At 34.9% G+C, this 24541-nt stretch overlaps 1 protein-coding gene across 1 annotated transcript; it reads left to right on the top strand.

The window, feature by feature from the left end:
* The first annotated feature begins 6 nt into the window (after positions 1 to 6).
* On the top strand, positions 7 to 23725 carry LOC125683452 (cytosolic non-specific dipeptidase-like). Its single transcript, XM_056142718.1, has 14 exons — positions 7 to 166; positions 7700 to 7823; positions 9025 to 9195; positions 9711 to 9791; positions 10750 to 10824; positions 13044 to 13124; positions 13320 to 13393; positions 13640 to 13714; positions 14317 to 14461; positions 15257 to 15356; positions 17871 to 18042; positions 20352 to 20437; positions 21774 to 21940; positions 23151 to 23725. Exons 1-14 carry the CDS (start codon positions 144 to 146, stop codon positions 23193 to 23195), a joined length of 1419 nt encoding a protein of 472 aa, XP_055998693.1. The 5' UTR covers positions 7 to 143; the 3' UTR covers positions 23196 to 23725.
* The last annotated feature ends 816 nt before the right edge of the window (positions 23726 to 24541 follow it).

The following is a 24541-nucleotide window of genomic DNA, read 5'->3' as shown; positions in this document are numbered from 1 at the left end:
CGTTTATAGTCGCCTGTTAATCTCGTTCCCGTTTTTACAACCCTATCGAGACAAGAACCAGACAAGTGCAAGTGTCGGTTTACTTTCGGTTTACTTCTGGACTCGTGACTTGAAGCAGTTCTGAATTTCTGTAAAGCAGGGAGATGGCAACAGATAAACTTTTCAAGTAATTGTCTTACATTAGTTTTATTTTTACGCTATACTTTTCTATAATCCGTGTGATTTGAACTTTGTATTTTCTTTGTGCCTTTAGTTAGTATGACATATACTGTGTCAGTGTGTGTTAAAACTGGAGTGTGGGACGTTTCGCCCAAAAAGCATAGTTGCCAACCTTCAACATGTAAGAAAGAGAGTCATGACCCTCTTTGGAAAACAAAAATCTGGTCATAATGCGTAACGGCATTCACAACATATTTGCTAGGATGACATGTGTTTATATTTCAAAAATATTTACAACAGAAATGTATTTATTGAAGAGAAGCATCGTAACCGACAGTGGCACAGGACACAGATTGATTAAATTTACTCCTCCAAATTAAATTATAAAGTATTTTAGTCATTAAAAATTTACAAGCTAACTGACTTCAATCCCAGATTTGTCAAAACAACTGCTTTGATAACTTGTCTTTAATGTACATATTAACCATTGGCATTGTTTATGTAGGTCCAAGCTAGTGTTGCAAAATGGAAATTATGTGTGCGAACGAATTTACAAAACCAAATCCAGAAATCATGTGAAAGGTATGACCCAGCGGGTCATAACAAATAATCGGGTTACAGACCAAAAATAGGGTGTAATCCGACAAAATCAGGTGAGTTGGCAACTATGAAAAAGATGAGTTGCCCCAAGTCATTTCGCCTCAAAAGACGATTCGCTCCATTTTTGGTGGCGAAAGATCCTAGAAATCGAGGAGAATCGTCCCAAAATTCAAGGGGGAATATAAATAATATTTTCATTTATGGTCGTTAATTAAAAAAAAATTTTAGTTGTATGTTTTCTGTGTTCAACCTTTGATGGCTTTAAATTTGTCAAAATAGATTGTTTTCATATTGATGTAAGGTATATGCAGTGCATTGTTTGTAACTTGTGTCAGTTTTGTCAGGACACACAGTGGCGGATTAGGGGGGGGGGGGGGGGGGGGCGTGCCCCCATAAAAATTTCAAATTTAAAGTAAATCGTGGTCTCTTGTTTAGAAAAATGTAAACGATAAAAGATCGAAGCAATAATTTCTTCCACTCTTAGAGAAATAAATGACAAAATCTTTTGATTTATTGAATTATTTTTTTGGGAGAACTTGCATTCCCCCCATAAAAAACCCTTAAAATCTGGAGCGTCATTTTATTGATTTCACTTTATCATAAATAACAGGAAAAAGTAAAAACTGACTACATAGGAGACATATATTTCAAGCCCTATAAAATCAGTAAAAGCCAGGAGCTTCCGTTGGGGCTTGGCCCCCACCAGGACTTCACCATGGGGCCTCAAGGCAGCCTCCAGAGCCCCCGCCTCATAAAGTGGTGATCCATTCTAACCACAATTCCTGGATCCGCCCCTGACCCAGGTAGCTGCAATAATGTATGTAACCCTCTCCATTTTTTTCTTATTCTTCCTTTTTCAGGAGAGGGATACAATATCCCAAAGGTTCTTATTTTGTTAAATACTAACTTTGCACATGGGTATGTTTTTCAATTTAAATATCATGTACAACTGATGATGCAAAATTCTTTGTCTGTTTATTATCACAAGATTTTGTAAGTGTAAAAGATGAAATTTATCTATATTTGGACCACATCGGAATTACAAAATTAAAAATCCAAACATTGAACATTGACAATTAGCATGAAAATGTAATTGTTTAATATGGACTCAAGCTATTCCAACAAAGAAATGAAAATCATATGGTTTAATGCAGAAAAAGCTTACACTCTGCTTTCTTTCTTTTTTCTTCTTTTTATTATTAATTTGATATCAAATTTAACCCTTTCTAAAAGCGATGAAAACACTTTATCCTCCATACTCGTACATTGATGTAAACATGCACTACCTTATATGGGCTTACACAAATAAAGCCGAAAGTTCAGCTTCAATATGTCATACGTGGTGCGCATTATGAATCGAGAACTTGGGATATATCAAAATTGTTAAAAACAGCAGAATAGAGTCTTAAAAATTGCTAGTTGCACTTGTTTGTAATTTATGGACTATGAAACATGTATATCGATCAGTTTTGTTTATCATGTGTTTATGTAAAGAAAACCAGCAAACAGGGTTGGGCAGTCAAAACCGCCCCCAGTTTTAACCATTGGTTTTAACCGTCCCGGTCAATACTCCCCAAGTGATCAATAATGGTAAATTGTGATTTAAACTGTCCATTTTCCTATTTTTGTACATTTTTTGCAAAGATAAAGATGAATGAAGTCTTTTCATTATATGGATCAATTGTTGATTAATATTTTTCATTAGATAATCAAATGTAATATCATAAGTTTAATATATTTGGTTTGCTGAAACTGACCGAAATATCTTCAGTACCAACCAGAGGGTCACAGTTCTATAGCATAGCTTGACGATTGGAGACAGACCTTTTACTACATGTACCTGGACAGATTAAGAATATTAAAAGGTAGCTGGACATTACCTGAGCACAGGAAGCAGTGTTGACAGGTATTAATAAGCATAGGCTGGGACCAGAGATGACCAGTGTGCCTGTTATTGTTATGAAAACATCACTAACACACCCCCTCAAATGTTTATTCAACAGTTAAAATGAAGACTGATGAAACAATACTTATATAGGTAGTTCTTTTGTTAAACTAAGGAATTTGAACAGAAACTTTTAATTACATCTTCCCCAATTCAACAGAGTCATTTGTACATTATTTATTTAATATTATGACTTATTAGTATATTATAAGCTGATAGTGTATGTTATGAATTACAGAATTTACCATAATGGTCACTTAAACATTTAAAATAAATAACACAGACTATAATGACCAAATAATCTTCAATCGACCAGTATTGACCGGTTTTAACCAGTATTGACCACCGGCCCAGTCAATACTCATATTGACCACTTTTTTGCCAACCCTGCCAGCAAATGTTCAGAATGATTGAAAATGTGGGGGATCAGTAAATCACTTCGACAAATTGCACCATTACAGAGATCATAAGGAGTTGTAACCCCCCACCCCCCCCACCCCACCCCCCAAAATCATTATTGCAGCTAGGACCCAGCAATCATCATGAAATTTGAAAGTTATGAGATGTAATCTTTGTGTATAAAAATTGAAACTGATGTAATAAGTAATGGTGAAATTATTCTTACCAAATCAAAACGAGCAATTAACTTTATTACTGGTAGCCTTTTACCAAAATTGTATATTTCATGATGACAGGGATAGAGGTTTTAGTATCAGGTTGGGGCCAAATTTGGTATGAAACATCTTATGGACAAGGGGGACATAAATTGTAAATTTTACAACTCCTACACCCCTGGGGCCTTAAGAGTGGAGCAAAACTACCAAATACTGAACATTTTTCAAAAATCTTTTGTATAACCACACATATGTAAGAAAAACTAACTGCATATAGTCATGAAGTCATGAAGAAAACTGCTCACTTTGCAGTTTTCTTCATATGCATGAAAAATTCTTGAGAGGGACGTTAAATAATATAAAATCAATCAATCATAACAGTATATATGAGCATAATTCAAAAACACGAAATTGAAAAAAAACTATTATTTTCTTGAATTTTTGTTAGAACTGAAATCTTAAACATATGGGAATCAAGAAACTCTAAGAATCAAATAGAATATAAGTTGTCCCTGACTGTCAAATTCAATGAGTTTCAAATTTTCATTTATTGTGTTTGCAAGTATATAATAATTAAGGCTACACAAGAAACATGTGAAATGTGGCTATATATTTTACTGCCAATTTCTCATGAAAGATGAAAAAAAAAATCGGGGCTGGAGTTTTATTTTGGTCATGATTTGGTCTTCTATGGTTGATTTCTGGTTGATTTACAGGTGGATACTATGCTTAATTTCAAATGGGTACCATGGGTACAAGAGCAACAATTTGTACAAAACTCCTCAGCACAAGCCATGGCTGAAATGCATGCTCCTCCCCCAGGGAGAGGAGTGTATATATTTAAGCCGTGGCTTGCAATGATATATATAACTGGGAGTGAAGACTTTGAACTCCTCTGATATCCACCTATTCATAAGTCTATTATGTCTGTAACAGGAAGGGGAAAATGCAATGGACCAGACCCAGGCCCCTTAATCTCTAGACAGGTGCTCTACCAACTGCATGAGCTAACTGGCCACCAGCGATCAGACCTGTCCAACCGCCACATTCCTCTATCCTTAGATTGTCTTCATCCTCAAAGACACAACCCAGATTCTTTTGCCCCTGGCAGGACTTTTACCTGCAAGTCCAGGGGTGGTCAAGAGCACCAAATGTAACAGGAAGGGAGAAAATGCAATGGACAAGACCTGGGGATTCAACCCCGGGCCCCCTGAATCTCTAGTCAGATGCTCTAGCTATCAACTAACTGGCCAATGGTGATCGGTCCTGTTTGACTGCCACACTTCAAAAGCAACGATCAAACATTTGCAAATTTCTACATTGAAGTCCAAGATTCAGATAATATAATGTAAATGCATGATTCAGAAGTTGGTTTTTATTTCTCCCATTAAGATATGGTTTATGATAGCATTATCAGTACTTTGTCAAAGTTCATAATAACAGCTGATAATGACTGTATATGAATCACATGATCGATCTAAAGTGTCTGTCATACTTCAGAACTAAATGACTGTTTAGTATTATCAACAACAATTAGCCTTAGTGAGTTATTAAACTTTATCTGTCTTAAAAGTCCTCATGAGAATCTTAATCTTATACCAACATCAGCTGATAAATCGTGTACAGGAGGACTTGTCCACTGTAGAAAAATAGTTTACATTTGACACAACAGACAGACTTATGGCCTTCATTTCTGCAGTAAATTATTCACTTACACTAGGGTTAGGGTTAGGATTAAGTTAGGGCTGTGCTCGTCTTGCAGTGAATATTGTCATGTTTACTTAATGAAATTCTTTATCATGCTGAGATTTAACAGGTTGTTATTAAATCTATGATATAAACAAGGTTTTTAAGTTTCTCCTATTTCATAGAAAACAGTTTTTCAAGTGAAGAATGACACATGCCCAAGTTCAGAATTTTTAAAGTGTTTTAAACACAGTGTGATATATGATATCAACGTAAACTGTATATTTTGGTTTGAACATGTTTTTTCAAGTGTAGATTGAACTACACTTTTTTCATCGAAAATGTTGATGAAAAACAATAATGAAGAATTATTGATATGCTAAAAACGACTTGATATTTATAGAGCAGTCAAGAACTCTAAAGGAAGCTTGTCATATTCAGAATTACATATTCTGTTACATCATAACCTGAAATTACCTGCTAAAAATAATAACAAATAAAATCAGTAACTAAAATTTTTGTACAGTTATATTATTTTCAGACATGCACTTAATGTGCTGGTAGTTACTTACAATCAGATACAGTGGAGCCTCGGTAATCCGGACACCATTAATCCGGACGCTTCACCTTCCGGACGATTTTTCTAGGGAATGGAATTTCTATACATTATTTTGCATCATTAATCCGGAAATTCGCGTTCCGGATCCGGACGGTCACTTTTTACTACAAAACGTTATTATGCATTGAAAATTGTACCGTTAATCCGGACAGTAATTTTGGTTAGGGAAGGTCTGTGTCGGACAATTTTAGCAAGGCGTCAATTATAAAGAAAACAAGCCAAACTGTCTAATTGAAGCGATTACCTGTACCCTGTCAACACCTCCCTATAATTAGGTGGTGTGTGGTGATATATGTCAGTTAGATAGCACGTGCCGATCGAGACATTGTATTGCCAATTTTCGCACATAAGATCTTTATTGCGTGTAGTGTTGGATCTTGTAATTAAATCTGTAGCATATTATTTTATAGTCTTGATCAATAGCCTAATAGTATTAATAAATTAAACATCATGCCGTAATGATAACTGCTATACATAGTAATTGTACTGATTTGTAAATTGATTATCGGCTTATGCAAATCTAAAGAGTGTAGATTATACTTCTAGATTCTGGATTTTATACTGTTGATTGGCATGAAATATACATGTATGTTCATGCACATGTATATGTAGTAAGTTTTTAACGTTCAGAACGTCACACATGTAGAATGTACCTGTGTACGATTGATTCTTGTTACGATGTTGTAGAGCTTTATTGCTTTCGAATTTTTAAACTCTGGGTAGAAGTGAGAAAATTATCATTTTAAGGAAAATGACAATTAAATTTTGTATGTATCCGTAATGTTAGTTTCACCCGAGTTTTGTTCCATTATTATCGCATCATGAAAATAATAGGTGCGTGTGGCTAGATCAAAGCAGTAGTAGGTCTTGATATTATGAACTTAAATGATTTTTGTTCTCCCGATATTGTCGTGGATAATTATAGAATAAGAAATATAAACTCTGGCAGATGGAATTTTGGTTAAAGAATGTTGTCAACTGACATGATAATCACGAAATTTTTATATCAACATTGGACGATGAAGATTGTTTTAACAGACCGCCGTCAATCGTAACAGATGGAAATTACCGCCCTCGTTAAGAAGTAAAAATGTGATGAAATGTTTGAAGTGTAAATTATTATGTTAGTTACTAATGATTCATTTACTTATAGTTACGTAAAGTGCTTTATTATTTGTTTTAGTGCATACGGTAAACAGTTTTGTATTTTTATTTGTAGGGCTCATATATATGTACAATGTAAGCACAAACAAATACACTGAACGCGTACATTAAATTTTAGTGCTTTGAAATACATGTAAATGTTAACATTATCACAATTTATTTACTAATGCAAATGGTCAAATCCAATGATAGAATGTGTTTAATTCACTATGCATCAATAAAGTAGGCATCTATTGGTTACTTATGTAAAGATAGAAAATATGCGATTCAATTATCTGGACGCTTCATTTATCCGGACGATTTTGCTGGGAACCAAAGTGTCCGGATTAACGAGGCTCCACTGTATATGTACTATATAATCTTTATGTATTTCTAATACCGACTAGAAGCATGAATAATAAGCCACGTCATTCGGTGTGCCTGATCCAATTTTCAGTTGGAAAATCATGTGATCAGCAATCAGGGTGAAAATATCTTTAAAAACAACATGTCTGCTGCTCACCTTGCAGTTTTCTTCAAATGAGAATTGTTTGCATGTGAACAGATACTATCTGACCATGTGACCAAATGCTACATGTACATTTGTATCGAACCAATGTGTGGTTAGGATTGCTATCTGACCATATGATTCAATATTGACCGTTGATATGCATTTTCAAAGTCTTACAGAGTTTTTGAAAACTCTCTATCAAAATATTTTGTGCATAAAAAAATTCCTGCAATCTGCATAAAATGATAATACATTTCAATGTTTGGACTAGAAAAATTATTATGAAAATTAATGTCCAGCATACAAGAATCAGATCCTTTAAGTACATCACGGTGATATTGTTCGATTGGACTTTATTTTTTGGGGTTTTTTTTGACAAGTTTCTTCAACCATCTACATGTTAGAATACATTGGTTTTACAGGCAGATTGATGGTAATGAGGAGAAGTATATCAAAAGACTAGCAGATACAGTGGCAATCAAAAGTGTGTCAGCATGGCCCGAAACTCGTCCAGACATCACGACAATGGTGGAGTGGGTGAAAGCTGTAAGTTCACTCTAATTAAATGACTGAAACTTGTTCCATGTATTCTTAATAGTAATACTGATTAAATGACTGAAACTTATTCCACATATTCTTATAGTAATACTATTTAATGATTTTTACAAACTAGAAACTGCACTATGTCAGGAATTTTTAAGCTGTTTTACTTTGACCATGATTGGAAGTTTTATTAGCTCACCTGGGCTGAAAGGTTTAGTGAGCTTTTCTTATCGCCTGTTGTCTTTTGTCTGTCTGTCTGTCTGTAAGCTTTTTACGTTTTCGACTTCTCCAGAACCAATGGGCCAATTCTAACCGAACTTGGCAAAAATCATCCCGGGGGAAGGGCTTTGAAGTTTGTTCAAATAAAGAACCATGCCCCTTAAAAGGGGAGATAATCACAAAAATGTAAAAATAAGGTGGGGTTATTTAAAAATCTTCTTCAAAGAACCACTGGGCCAGAAGAGCTGAAATTTACATGAAAGCTTCCTGACATAGTGCAGATTCAAGTTTGTTAACCAGGGGTAGGATGGGGCCATAATAGGATATCAAAGTTTTACATACAAACATATAGGGAAAATCTTTAAAAATCTTCTTCTCAAGAACTGATGGGCCAGGAAAGTACAAATTTACATGAAAGTTTTCTGTCATAGTGCAGATTCAAGTTTGTTAAAACCATGACCCCCCCCCCCCCCCCCCCCCGGTGGGTAAGATGGGGCCACAATAGGGGATTAAAGTTTTACATGCAAATATGTAGGTAAAATCTTTGAAAATCTTCTTCTTGAGAACCACTGGGCCAGGAAAGTACAAATTTACATGAAAGCTTCCTGACATAGTGCAGATTCAAGTTTATAAAAATAATGGCCCAGGGTTAGGATGGGACCACAACAGGGGATCAAATTTTACATACAAACATATAGGAAAAATCTTGGAAAATCTTCTCAAGAACCACTGGGCCAGAGAAGTTTACATTTACATGAAAGCTTCCTGACATAGTGCAGATTCAAGTTTGTAAAAATCATGGCCCTTTGGTATAGGTTGGGGCCACAATAGGGATCAAAGTTTTACATACGAATATATAGGGAAAATCTTCAAATATGGACCATTGTGACCCATGGGCCTCTTGTTTTAACAGGTATTGGCAGTTTGATTTTGACAGGGATGGGCTTTTTAATTTTGACAGCAGTTGACTGTTTTATCTTAACAGGGATTTGAGAAAATTGGAGCTACAACTGAATTAGTTGACATTGGAGAACAGGATATGCCAGATGGATCCAAGCTTCCCCTTCCTCCAATTCTGCTTGGAACCTTGGGAAGCGACCCCAAGAAGAAGACACTTTTAGTGTATGGCCACCTGGATGTACAGCCAGCAAAGAAGGTGTTGTTTTGACTTTGATATTGCAAAAGCATGATAGTGTAATTAACAATTTAGTGGCATTTTCCCTCTGAAATGCTAGATATATAGTTTCATGTTGATTAAGGAGGAATGCTACAACAGAGAAATTTGATATGGATTAAAAGTGGAGGATTATGTTCAATAATTTTGAAATTGAAAACTTTCAAATTTACTTTATGTATAGTCAAAAAAGGCAGTTTTAGTAGAAAGTAAACTGAAAAAATTAAAAAAAAAACCTGCGGGTCTCCAACCCGTGATCTACAGTTCAGCAGTCGACATGCTAGCCTACTGACCACGAGCTACTGAGCTTGGCAATGATATTTTAAGTGAATAGACAAAAATTAATGTTGCTGATATCTATATTTTCACATGTTTTTAAAGGAAGTTGGCCGTTACGACAATCTAGAGTACCTTCTTAAGATATGATATTTGACTTTAAAAATTTGTATTTGATGTGTAGGAATGCTGTAAATGAGTTTGTTATATTTGGTGTATAGGAAGATGGCTGGGACACAGAGCCATTTGTTTTGACAGAGAAGGATGGAAAGCTGTATGGAAGAGGAAGTACCGATGACAAGGTCGTTATACATTAGATTAAAGATTGCAATACATTTCTTTATAAAGTTAAGAGTTTGCTGTACAAGGTGATATTGAGTACCGTATATACTCGCCTATAAGTCGGTCCGCCTATAAGTCGGTTGTATTTTTTAAGGTTATTTTGTAGGAATTTGCCATTGACCCGCTTATAAGTCGGTACAAATTTTTGTCAGATTCGGTTGACAATTTCAAGTCAATGCTCTAGTGTTTTTACCTATGTTTCAACAAATATTTCGAGAAATTAATAATTATGATCTGCTCAATATCCAAGCCATATCTATTTGGGGTTTAAACGCAACCCTTGTTCTATTATGGGCAATGATCCCTTGTTACCTAAGCAATTATGGTCTAATTACCAGTACCTGACACCGTGTTTACTTAATGGCACGCGCCTCGCGCATACTGTTATTGTGGGATTCCGGTATAATTCATTGTATCAACAATAGAGTTTTTAAGAGTCAAGAATGATGATCTAAATTATCTGTTAACAATATTCAATCTGTTATGAAATATATTTCAGCCGGTATACATATGAATATTTCAATATTAAATCGGGTTCGTAATTCAATTTTACCGATAAATGATAGATTAGTTGAATTGAAAGTATTAGTTATTGGTATGTAAATTATTTTTAACTAGATAAAAATATGTAAATACTTGTACTTTATACATGATTTTAAAATACACAAACCAAACAATACAATATGTCTAGATATTTGTGAACAATAATCATTTGTGTGGTATTCCATGATAATCGTCATAGTTTAAAAAACACTACATTTCGCCGCCCAGAAAAATACCAATCTTCTTAGGACGCGCCTATAAGTCGGACATAGGGTTTTGGATCAAACATTGACTCCCAAAAATCCAACTTATAGGCGAGTATATACGGTACTGTACATACAGTTGCACATGATGAAGACTTTCCTTCTGTTACAGGGACCAGTGCTGGCCTGGTTGAACTGCATTGAAGCCATGCAGGAAATTGGAATGGAAGTTCCCATCAACCTCAAGGTATGTGATATCAGCAGGACTTGTTAACTTGTCATTCCTTTTTAGCTCACCTGAGCCAAAGGCTCGATGAGCTTTTCTGATCAAAATTTGTTCGTTGTCTGTCGTCGTTGGCGTCGTAAACTTTTCACATTTTCGACTTTTTCTCAAGAACCGCTGGGCCAATTTCAACCAAATTTGCCACAAAGCATCCTTGGGTGAAGGGCTCTCAAGTTTGTTCAAATGAAGGGCCATGTCCCTTTCAAAGGGGAGATAATCACAAAAATGCAAAAATAGAGTGGGGTCATTTAAAAATCTTCTTTTCAAGAACCACTGGGCCAGAAAAGCTGAAATTTACATTAATACTTCCTGACATAGTGCAGATTCAAGTTTGTTCAAATCACAGCCCCCAGGGGTTGGATGGGACGACAATAAGGGATCAAAGTTTTACATACAAATATATAGGATAAATCTTTAAAAATCTTCTTCTCAAGAACCACTGGGCCAGAAAAGCTGAGATTTACATGAAAGCTTCCTGACATAATGCAGATTCAAGTTTATTCAATCAAATCATGGCCCCAGGGAGATGGATGGGGCCACAATAGGGGATCAAAGTTATACATACAAATATATAGGAAAAATCTTTAAAAATCTTCTTCTCAAGAACCACTGAGCCAGAAGAGCTTAAATTTACATGAAAGCTTCCTGACATAATGCAGATTCAAGTTTGTTCAAATCATGGCCCCCGGAGATTGGATGGGGCCGCAATAGGGGATCAAAGTTTTACATACAAATATATAAGAAAAATCTTTAAAAATATTCTTCTCATTAAAGGGACTGGTTCACGATTTTTGATAAAAATATTTTTCATTTTTAATGCTAAACATTAGAAATATAACTCATTTAATGTTGACAGCCAAAATTTTGACCTTCTGAATGTAAGAATGAAAGCAATATTTTAGCCTTAAAGATGTGTTATGTAAACAAAGACTCGAGTCTTTTTATGTAAACAAACAAACAAGTGAAATATTGATTTTGTAATATAATGCATCTCAATTTTGCATTGTCACAAATTTTAACTTTTAGATGACACATTTCAACTCAAAAATGCTTGAAATATGAAAGATATAATAATACTTTGATCAATATCCATTTCTTTTGAAAATTTCGTAAATATTAGCATACCGCAATCTTTGTTTACAAAACAAATAATAAACTCTCTAAAATGAGATTCTGTGATGTATAACCTTAATTTTCATGTGAAATCTTTCAAACACATTAGACAGAAGATTTTGATCATTAAAAATGAAAAACAAAATTTTGGGTAAAATTGTGAACCAGTCCCTTTAAGAACCACTGAGCCAGAAAAGCTGATATTTACATGAAAGCTTTCTGACATATTTCAGATTTCAGTTTTTTAAAATCATGGCCCCCAGTGGTAGGATGGGGTCACAAGGGGGGATCAAAGTTTTGGATACAAATATAATGGGAAAATCTTTAAATATGAGCCAAGGTGACTCAGGTGAACGATGTGGCCCTTGGGCCTCTTGTTGGATATTGCAGCCTAGCCCACCTATTCATGAAAGAAATTGAAATAAATATTTCTAAATAATCTAGTATTTCCAGGAAACCTGTCCATCTTTCATCAAAGTGTTTATAAATCACAATAACTTAATCTTGGAGTAGGTATACAGATATACACAATTAGTGGTTGATCAGGATCACTGTTTTTATGTGATGAATTCTATGAGTGATGTGGACCTCCATTAGGCTCACAGTGTTTTAAAATTCACGGTACATTTTGTCTACAGTTTATATTTGCATTTTGTTTACAGTTTATATTTGCAGTTTGTTTACAGTTTATATTTGCATTTTGTTTACAGTATATATTTGCAGTTTATATTTGTGTTTTGTTTACAGTTTATATTTGTGTTTTGTTTACAGTATATATTTGCAGTTTATATTTGTGTTTTGTTTACAGTATATATTTGCAGTTTATATTTATGTTTTGTTTACAGTTTATATTTGTGTTTTGTTTACAGTTTATATTTGTGTTTTGTTTACAGTTTATAATTGTGTTTTGTGTACATTTTATAATTGTGTTTTGTTTACAGTTTATATTTGCATTTTGTTTACAGTTTATATTTGCTTTTTGTTTACAGTTGTTTATGGTTTATATTTGCTTTTTGTTTACAGTTTATATTTGTATTTTGTTTACAGTATATATTTGCATTTGTTTACAGTTTATATTTGAGGGTATGGAGGAATCTGGATCAGAAGGTCTGGATGACCTTGTCATGTCCAAAAAAGACACATTCCTTAAGGTAATACGTGATTGTACTAACTCCTTAATATTTCAAAATGTTGAAATCAAATGAATATGCCATCATGTGTAATGGATACAGGGTGTTTTGAAAAACAAACAGTGTGTAAATTAGTGTTTTTCTTGTGTTGCAGGATGTAAATAAGTGTTTTTCTTGTGTTGCAGGATGTAAATAAGTGTTTTTCTTGTGTTGCAGGATGTCGACTATGTGTGTATCTCAGACAATTACTGGTTAGGGAAAAAAAAGCCTTGTTTGACTTATGGGCTCAGGTAAAAAAAAAAAAAACCTTATCTAATGTATGGGCTCAGGTAAAAAAAAAAAAGACCTTTAAATTGAGTAGGCGATGTGTTGATTGGCTAACATCAAGTTCACATGCACATGACTCCTAGTCGGGTTATGTCAGATCTTCTTACACAGAGTATGCGGCGCGGATCTAAGAAGTCTGATTTTAATTAGATTGTCTATTTGATATTAGTGATGTTTGTGAAAGTTTTTTTTTTTCTTTTTGATTACAGAGGAATCTGTTACTTCTTTCTGGAAGTGGAATGTTCCACCAAGGACCTTCACTCTGGCGTGTTTGGGGGCACAGTGTAAGTCACAATTACACAATATGTGGATACTTCAGACAAAGCTTTCCAGTTAGAATATTTTCAAAACATCTTTGGATTGAACCCAGGACCTCCTGTGTGTTAAGAGAGCACCCAACCACTAGACTTCCATGTTTATTGACTTCTTGTTGAAAACCATGGGATTTAAATGTGTCAATGTTTTGACATATCTTGTACAATTTGCATCATGTTTACATTTTTTTTTACAGGCGCCTTGGATCAAAATGGCATCTCTATTGCTTAATTTCATGCTGCCATATATTTCTCATCAGTGCAATCATTAGTTCAATATTTCTAATTCTCATGTATTTTAAATCTATTAATTGGCCAAAAAGCATGCCAAAAATAATGATTTCGTATTTGTTTGTTGATTACAATTATTAATTGGCCGTGACAAGCATGCCAAAAATAATGACTTCATATTTGTTTGTTGATTACAATAACATTAATGCCCTGTTGAATGCATATTCCTTATCACTGCTCTCTGTCGTTAAAAGGGTTGTGAAATAAAGATCAATGGCATTTAAGAATTATGTATTTTGCGTGCGTTGTTACTTGTATATATGATTGACATTTTTCTACAGACATGAAGGAATGGCTGACCTTATTGCACTCCTGAACACGTTGGTGGATAGCAAAGGTCGTATCTTGATCCCTGGCATCAATGATTCTGTGGCCAAACTGACAGACAAGGAAAAGAAATTGTACGAACCCATCGACTTTGACCCTGTAAGTGCATTAAAAGCAACTTTTAAATGGATTGTCTGTTTTGGAAAAGCAATTTTTTCAATACTTTGAAATAATCAATTAGATTATTAAACAAAATTTTTTTTAGTAACTTGCAGGCATTTACATAATTATGAAATAAAACCCTGATATAGCAAATTTCTTGGGACTTAAGAAATGATAGATATACAAATTTGTAAAATGATTTATAGCATATTCAGTATACAGCAGATAAATGAAATTTTGAATGATTGATACTAATGAATTTAGGAAAACCTCTAAATGAATGTAATTTCATCCAGTGACAAGAAAGAAATTTCTTCGAATTCAGCAATTCCTTCGCACTCAGCTTCTGATAATTTTCGACTTATTTTCACTAATAATGATACTTAATAAGTGATATACTCAATTTGTTAGGTTAAAGATGTTGAACATTGCAGTAATGTCTTTTTCTTGGACATAAGATTTTGTATATTGTATTTAGAAAAACAGCCTTCCACTTGCTTCTTTGTTAAACTGATTTGAACTCAATAATTCATAATGATAATTATGAACACAGTTCTTGGGTTTTTAGGTGCATATCTAGAAATAGATATGAATTACAGTTCAATCCAGTTCAATTTAGATGCCCTGGGGGTAACAATTTTGTCTAGTTATTAAATGATTTTTGTAATAGTTTGTTGTGTTGTCAATTTTACATGTAAGAATATAAAGAGACACACTTTCCAATTATTCTAATGTGCTATGTAAGAATATTAGATATACAGTTAATCAATAATTGTCTTTTAACATTGTTAGGAGGAGTATAAGAAAGATGTGGGAGTAACTGAGTTAATCCACAACAAGAAGGACGACATTCTGATGCACCGCTGGAGGTACCCCTCCCTGTCCATACATGGTTAGTAGTTAGCTAGAGGTACCCTCACTCTCTATACACGGTTAGTAGTTAGCTAGAGGTACCCTCACTGTCTATACACGGTTAGTAGTTAGATAGAGGTACCCTCACTGTCTATACACGGTTAGTAGTTAGCTGGAGGTACCCTCACTGTCTATACACAGTTAGTAGTTAGCTGGAGGTACCCTCACTGTCTATACACGGTTAGTAGTTAAATGGAGGTACCCTCACTGTCTATACACAGTTAGAAGTTAGCTGGAGGTACTCTCACTGTCTATACACAGTTAGTAGTTAGATGGAGGTACCCTCACTGTCTATACACTGTTAGTAGTTAGCTGGAGGTACCTTCATTGTCTATACACAGTTAGTAGTTAGCTAAAGGGACCCCTCACTGTCTATACATGGCTAGTAGTTAGATGGAGGGACCTTCACTCTATACACAGTTAGTAGTTAGATAGAGGTACCCTCACTGTCTATACACGGTTAGTAGTTAGCTAGAGGTACCCTCACTGTCTATACATGGCTAGTAGTTAGCTGGAGGTTCCCTCACTGTCTACACACAGTTAGTAGTTAAATATAGGTATCCTCACTGTCTATACATGGCTAGTAGTTAGATGGAGGTACCCTCACTGTCTATACACAGTTAGTAGTTAGATAGAGGTACCCTCCCTCTCCATACACAGTTAGTAGTTAGAGGTACCCTCACTGTCTATACACAGTTAGTAGTTAGATGGAGGTACCCTCACTGTCTATACACAGTTAGTAGTTAGCTGGAGGTATCCTCACTGTGTATACACAGTTAGTAGTTAAATAGAGGTACCCTCATTGTATATACACAGTTAGTAGTTAGATAGAGGTACCCTCACTGTCTATACACAATTAGTAGTTAGCTAGAGGTACCCTCACTGTCTATACACGGTTAGTAGTTAGATGGAGGTACCCTCACTGTCTATACACGGTTAGTAGTTAGCTGGAGGTACCCTCACTGTCTATACACAGTTTGTAGTTAGCTGGAGGTACCCTCACTGTCTATACACAGTTAGTAGTTAGCTGGAGGTATCCTCACTCAATACACAGTTAGTATTTAGCTCGAAGTACTCATCACAGACCAATTATAATTAGTAGTCAGCTGGAAGTAACGATCAGTTATAAATTGTAGTCAGGTATCACTTATTATCCATACAGTTAATTTTATTTGTTTGCACCATGCAGTGCTCCTCTCAGGAACAAAGCAAACCTAGCTATCAGTAAAACAATGGCAATTCTGAAAATTTTCAAAATGTGTGTGGAAAAAAACTGAGTGCATATTCAAAATATTAACATAACTATCTTTATTTAATAAAGATTTATAAGCACATTGTTTTTGGTGTCAATATTTACTTGTGTGTTTATCAACAACTGCTATATTAGCTACAGGTTATTTTAAGTATTTGTACCACATGCAACTATTTACAGGCGTAACAGCGGGTATAATGTTTTTAAACGGATTGGATAGGATCAATCCACTAGATCACCAAGTATGGAGAAACAAACTTTGACCTAGACAGGACAGCCAGGCCTCAGCCTTGTAAAAGGATTCATTTTGCCTGGATAATCAAAATGGATGTTGATGATGAGTCATTCCTGTACTGGTCAGCTCAACTCCTCTGAAACCGCTCAACAGAATTTCATGAAACTTTGTAGTTAACAAGAACTTACTGTGTAGATGTGCACATTGGCAAGGAATATTGATTCGGGGTTTTTCCTGGGAGTTATGCACCTTAAAACTTGGAAGTTTGGCCTCCATCAGTCATGTTCTTGTCAGTGCAACTCCTCTGAAACCTCGTAAAAGTGCATATTCATAGGAAATTCTAATTTAATTTTTTCTGAGAGTTATGCCCCATTTGAACTTAAAGGTTTGACCAAAATTAGAAATACTACTGAAACCGTTGATGAGCACAACTCCTCTGAATCTGTTGAAGAGAATTTCATGTAACTGTGGGGTAGATGTGCATATTCACAGGAAATTTTGAATCAATTTTTTTCTGGGAGTTATTCCACTTTTTGATCATAGAAGTTTGGCCCAAATATACTATTTGGTGCAACTTGCATGAAACTGGTATTCAAGTAATATGTAATTGAAATATTTCTGTTTAATGTTTTACAAAATTTACATTTCTAGACAATGTTACATATAAATTGAGTGATGTCATCTGCTTACATGGGTGAAAATAGTACAGCATAGCACAGAGGCATCAGGAGTTGTTGTATTTTATGTATAGCACTGCCATTCATTATGTGTAACATATGTCATTCATTGTAGGGGCATGAGGTATTTGAGCTTACTCACTCTTTCTTTCATTTAGAGAAAAGTACATGTATATCTAAAAGATTCCAATACGAATCACAATGTAATTTTCTTCTCTTCATACCTGCTACCCAGGAACTCATTATATTCTGTGTGAGATGTTTTCAGTGCATTTTATATTGTTTTATTCTAGAATCGAGGGGGTCTTCAGTGCGTTTTATATTATTCAGGAATTGAGGGAGCATTCAGTGAGGCTGGGGCTAAGACTGTGATTCCTAAGAAAGTGATTGGCAAATTCTCCATTCGTCTTGTCCCTGATCAGCATCCAGATGAAATAGAAAGACTGGTCAAGACACACTTGCAGCAGAAATTCAGCGAGAGAAACAGTCCCAACAAAATTGTGTAAGAAAAGGTTTTTGTATTTGTGAATTATATTCAACAACAAATTAGGAAAGGACTGTAACTCACATGACATGAGCAGAGCATCCACCTCTCTGCATGTCTCTCCATCCATCCTTCCATTCTGAGTTTCTGTTTTCATTTCTCTGTCACATATCAAGCTCAATCTTGTGATGTAGCTTCTTTGTGGATCACTCTTTATCTTGATCCATTGTGACCTCTGTTGAAGGAGTGTTGCCCCTTTATTTGGAATTTAATGTTATATAGAGGGTACATGATTTGTCCATTTAACTTCTCCAGCAGTATTCAAATGAGGACCATCTTATTTTACAGAGTGTTAATATAAGGATTGAAGATGTGCTTGTAGCAAGGATTTGATTTTTGAGAAAACTACAGGTTGTTAAACTTAGTCAGGTGAGATAGAGTCTGAGAGTACATGATTTGTCTGTCTAACTCCTCTCACAGTCCTAAAGGTAGGGTCTTCTTATTTTACATATAAATATTGCATGTAGCCGAGGGTAACATTGAAAATCCCCCCCCCCCCCCCCCCCCCCCCCCCCCCCCAAGAAAACCACTGTCAACTTGGGTGTGATTATGCAAATATTTGTTTTATTATATTGACTGTTATATATAAATAACAAAGCAGAAAAACTTGCCTCTGTTGACATTTGATATTTTGTATATCAATGCAGTATTCGTGTTTATTATATAGCTAATAAATAGTCTAATATAAAATCTGCGTCAAATCTAGAGAATGTTAGCGTTCAATATCCTGAGAATTTATTGAACGCTAACTTTGCATTGCGTAAATTGTATGCGCCCGAAACATTCCGAGTATGAGCGTTCAATATTGACGTTACCGTAACGACGTAAACAAGCCAAAATGGCAGACGACGGTCCTCTGAATCTGACAGAGCTGGTATTTTGATATTTACTTAAGCAAAATGTTTTACTGTACATAAATTATGATGTCCCCATTCACAAAATCAGTTTGCTTCATGCATTAATGACGGGTTAAATATCGAACAGTTAAGAAATGCATGCTGTTATTGCACACTGCCAATAATGACGAATTATCGTCTATTTTGGAGTAGTTTGAGTGAAAAGGGATATAATTTAACAACTAAATACTTTAGCTATATAATAAAAGGGTTATTGAACTTATATAGGTGAATATTGGCACTCGTTGGCTGTCAAAATGCACTCGCAAGCTCGTGCATTTTGACAGCCAACTCGTGCCAATATTCACCAATATAAGTTCAATAACCCTATATTATTGCAATTGAACACTCAAACAACATCATCTAACAATCTACTGCGAACCGTACATATATAAATTTAACACATGTGATAATATTTATAATGTCACCCGTTGTCAAGTAATGTTACCCGTTGCTAGATACTATTGCCCTGGGGTGCATGCTTTCTTTTCTCAGAGGGAAATATTAATATGTTTTTTCAACTGTTTCTTGACCAATCAGATTCGAGTATTTTACAGGAAAGTATAATGATATTATAAAATAATTATATGGTATTGAAAATGTGCATGCATGAAGGATTTAGATTTTCTTTTGAGAAAATTACACATTGTTGAACTTGTTCAGTTTTGAGGGAATATTACAAAGTGAGTACACATGGACATGGTTTGTCAGTTTAACTTCTATCACAGTTTTCCAGTTAAGGCCTTTGTAAACAACTTGAGAATGTGTGTATTGCTAGGATTTATATTGGGATGTTGCCAGCTGTAGAAAAATGAATGACAAGTATTCTATAGATTCCTTATTTTACACGAATACTTAATATCACGAAATGACTTGTAGGCGTCAAATCACAAGAACATTCTGTGAGTTATCTGTTGATCAAGAATTTTGACATGTATTTTAGCAATATTAAACTGACAAAGCAAGTAATTTTATTTTGCGAGTGATGCTTCTTGTAAAATTATACGATGATAAATTCCTGCTTCTTTCTCTGACTAGTGGGCTAATTATTCTGACATATATGTCTACTAATGCCAGTATCCTTCATACTTATCATTCATTTTCTTACAGCTAGTGATGATACAACGTCAGATTCTCAATGTGAACAGTAGTAAACATACTGTGGTTTCAGCCATTTTTGTTGTTATTGGGATTGTGTCAGACCACGAAGTCATGTACTATTCTTGCTCATGAAGGATGGAACATAGAATTGCTTTCCATTATATTAATACATATATTAAACAAAATTTTATGTTCTATGCAAGCAATATAGCCAATATAGACAAATGCCTGTCATCAAAGAAAGAAAAAGAACACTTTTACTTTTGGTAGGATCTCTATGGGTCACGGAGGAAAGCCATGGGTCAGCGATTTCAATGATCCAAACTACATCGCAGGCAGGAAAGCCATGAAAACAGGTACTTGTAAACAGATAACAAGTGTATAATTGTGGGGAGGGGGATGAAATGAATGAACTCGTATCAGTGGTTCAACAAAGAAATGACTCAGAATCTACCTCATTATGAGAGAAACAGAATCTGTGAGGTCCAATCACTTATAATTATGGATTCAGTTTAGTCATTACTGATTTAAGGAGCAGTTGCTTTTTGTTTTATTTTTGTTTATGTCAAGTTTATGAGAATATAAAGTGGTAAAGCAATTGTTTTTAATAAATTCAATTAAAAAGATATGCATACCTACATGAGAAAGCAAACATATTATGTCTCAGTATGTTTATTGTTTTATGTCCTATTCAAGGGTTTTTCACACATTTAGAGACATCGCCAGCTGTAGGTGAAGTGCTACAAGTTTTGGCATGGCGCTTATGGTTATAACTGAGGAGGGTTCTTTATTGTCCCAATGCCTTGACATTGGGAACTACATTTTGTAGGTCACATTATCCAAAAGACCCACGATTTTGACTTCTAATGCTGGGGGGAACATGAAGAAGGAACAGTCACTACCTGATATGTTAAATGTCAGAGGTTTGACACAACGCTAGTATCAAAAATTGAACCCAGGCCTCCTGGCTTGGAAAGCAGTATCATTCCTTATTTTCTCCCTCAGTGCCCTTGTCCGAAAATAAATAGTTTCTTGACTACAGTATTTGATAATAAAACAAAACAGAAAAAGTGAATAGGTTGGTTGCGTTCGTTACAAGATCGCTTTTGATAAGCAAACATCAAATCGACAAAGCTGAAAAATCACTAATGAAAGCATATGAATTCAAAACTGAAAATGGGCTGGGTGGGAGGCAAGGCTAAGGCACAGAAATACAAAAGCAACCTTTGTTGCTTGTAACGAACTTCGCACTGCCCGAACACCAACCAGTAGTAGTATATATACTAAGCGCAAAAGCGCTCGTGCATGAGCTAAAAAAACCAGCAAAATGTATTTGCGGAAAGTAACGAAAAATTACGAAATGTAAAACGTAAAGAAATTAATCTAATTACTAGGCTTCTGTGACAGATCTACATATCATGTTCAGCACAGCTAGTATTTGCATGAGTATTTATATATACCAATTTGTTATTTTAATCAAATAGTTTGGCATCTGAATTATTACAGTTCAACTGTAATATGATATGATTTTTTGTATTGCTGAGATTCTGGCACAAGGTGGAATCTTTGGTAACCAAGGGTTATGAGCTGCAGGGGAGAAGATGATCGTAACCCTTGGTTACCGTTGGAATAGCTTTCTGATTTTTATGTGACAGTGTGTGCAGTATTTTGAAGGGATTCAATATTTTACAGTGTTTGGAGTTGAACCAGATTTGACCAGAGAAGGTGGTAGCATTCCAGTGACCTTGACCTTCCAGGAGGCAACAGGCAAAAATGTTATGCTTCTTCCCATTGGAGCTTGTGATGATGGGGCCCACTCCCAGAACGAGAAAATCGATAAGTCAAACTACATGAATGGGGTAGGATTAATGTTAGTCTAACTTCATCAATAGAGTAGGATTGCTATATAATTAGTCAAATTCCATCGATGGAGTAGGATTGTTATTAGTCAAATTCCATCAATGGAATAAGATCAGATTACATCAATAGGGTAGATTACTATCATTACATTGGTAGGATAGGATTCATCTCATAGTCAAATGACATTAAGAAAGTGTAAACATTTTGTTTTCCTTCAGATATTTTTGTGTTGTATGTCTGATTTGTGTAATAATGCTTTAAGTATAAATGAAATCCATTAGAATACGCCGGTTTTGAGATACGTCCGAGTTATTTCCCTTTGGAGAACTCTCGTACATAGTAAGGCGCGAAAGAATTTGTTTACACGCGGGAGTGGGACAGATATTCATCACAGCGTAAGTGAATGTACTCAGCAAGTTTCTCATACGCTGTTTGATAACCTGAATTCGACTGATACACAAACTAAGTTAGTGATAAGTATTTAGGGGGTAATTGAATACATAAAATTCTTATCCTATCACGTTATTTCGCTGGTCATAAGTACCATATCCAAGATATTTCTTGTAAATATGACATTGTTTGTATGTTTCCACTTCGGTAAAACATTTCTTTCGATAGTATTTAGTATTTCCCACATTTACATATTTAAAGAGAAGTCGCTTTTAATACATTTCATCGTCTTCCTCATTGAATGTATATCCACTCTGTCCCACTTAGGCATTCAAAGTTCCACTAAATGCACCTCCTATACAGAAGAGTTCGTATCTCGAAACTGGCGTATTCTTTAACTTAATGAGGACTAACAGAAAACAAATCCTAATTAACGGACAGTCGCAGATTAGACATATCAGATGAACTCTGTACACCTTGTCAATTGATAAAGATCTGAGTATTCCGTTATTCTAATTATTATCATGATCTTTGAAAAGTAAATGTTTAATTGAATACCGTGGAATCATTAGAATTCGTGGTGGCTCAATTTTCGTGGAATTCGTGGGTACTCCTCACCCACGAATTTACATCCTCAACGAAAGCAAACATTCCAGAGTTATCTTTCTTACAAACATATAAATCCATGAAGTTACGTCCCCACGAACCCGTAAAAATTCAGCAATCCATGAAAATTGACCCCCACGAATTTAAACGATTCTACAGTATCTTATGTGAGAAGAACCTTGACAGTATGGAATATGCTGTGTTTCGTTGTAGACCAAGGTCCTGGGAGCTTACATGATGGAGCTGGCTTTGTTGTAAACAGCAGTGTCTTCCTGGCAACTGTGATAGGAACCAGTCATATCCAGTAGTGTGGAATTGTCATGTGATTTACTAAGTACCATGTGATTATCATGTGATAAATGTGAAACTCATTTTTGTATGTATACAAAAGCAAGGGAACAAGTCATCACTTTATTTTGATTTATAGTGTGCCATTTTTCAATATTGCTTATAGATATTGTTTTTAAAAAAATGTGAGTCACATTAACTGTCATTGAACAACCTGGCCATGGTATAATCATGCCATAATTGTGTTTATATTTAATCAAAAGCAGTTGCTATTAATGAGAATTTCTCTTTTTCATATATAATTTATCAGACAGAAGATATGTTATATTTTGAAACACTGAATTAACAAAAAGCTATGCATAATTTAGATGTCCCATTGAGTGATCATGTTTGATTATGTATGTATAATTACATGCAAAGCAATATAGAACTGTTAATGATCGTCCTGGGTTAAGGGTTATTTGTACATGTTGTATAGGAATTAAAGAAAAAGATCAATGTATATTTATTAATTTTGAAATAATTGCATGTTCGTCAAAAGTTACAGTAGGAGCTCACTTATATAGCTGATTGAATTTTTGTCCAGGAAGCAAAAATTCAGGAGATATAATTGGAGGATTATAATTGCTTTAAACTTCGGGGGAAAAAATGCATAAAATAGTTATCATTTACAGGAAATGACTTGTACAAATCATTTGGACTCATTTTAATTCCACAAAAAATTTGAACAAAATGGTGTGCAAGTTCCTTGGGAATGAACCTGCCTCTAAAACATTCAACTTGATTCCTCATCCGCAAAGAAAAATAGATCACCTGCTTCCTCCAAAATCTTTTTTTATATCCACGGACCAAACACATCCATTCCACAACTTAAAATCTGAAACTCTAAACTATTTTAGTTGTACGAGATGATGGAATCCAGGGGCCCGTTTTACAAAACAACTTACGACAAAATCGCAAGTCTTAAATTCTATTACACAGTTATTATTTTAAATGAATGAAGGAAAACTTTTCTGAGGCTTAATTTTCAACAATTTTTAAAAAACTATTTTGCATTTGGAGTGAATGATCTAACAATAAACTGGAAAATTCCAGTATGTATAGTTGGTCGTAAGTCGTAAGTTCTTTTGTAAAACGCACCCCAGGTTTTGATCTGATATGTACCATTGTCTGAGGAATCCATCTTGTTGTTGCGATGTGACAGTGTGTTTGTATGTTGTCTGAGGAATCCATCTTGTTGTTGCGATGCGACAGTGTGTTTGTATGTTGTCTGAGGAATCCATCTTGGTATTGCGATGCGACAGTGTGTTTGTATG

Source organism: Ostrea edulis, chromosome 6 (genome assembly GCF_947568905.1).
Source record: "Ostrea edulis chromosome 6, xbOstEdul1.1, whole genome shotgun sequence".
Classification (NCBI taxonomy): domain Eukaryota; kingdom Metazoa; phylum Mollusca; class Bivalvia; order Ostreida; family Ostreidae; genus Ostrea; species Ostrea edulis.
This window is presented reverse-complemented; position numbering and strand designations above follow the sequence as displayed.

What these genes read in the sequence shown, in the direction of transcription:
- LOC125683452 (XM_056142718.1), top strand. Translation starts at nt 144, where the DNA reads ATGGCAACAGATAAACTTTTCAA. An exon ending in GGCGTGTTTGGGGGCACAGT is followed by an intron (nt 13,715 to 14,316) that starts GTAAGTCACAAT and finishes ATTTTTCTACAG; the next exon opens with ACATGAAGGAATGGCTGACC. An exon ending in CAGGAAAGCCATGAAAACAG is followed by an intron (nt 20,438 to 21,773) that starts GTACTTGTAAAC and finishes AATATTTTACAG; the next exon opens with TGTTTGGAGTTGAACCAGAT.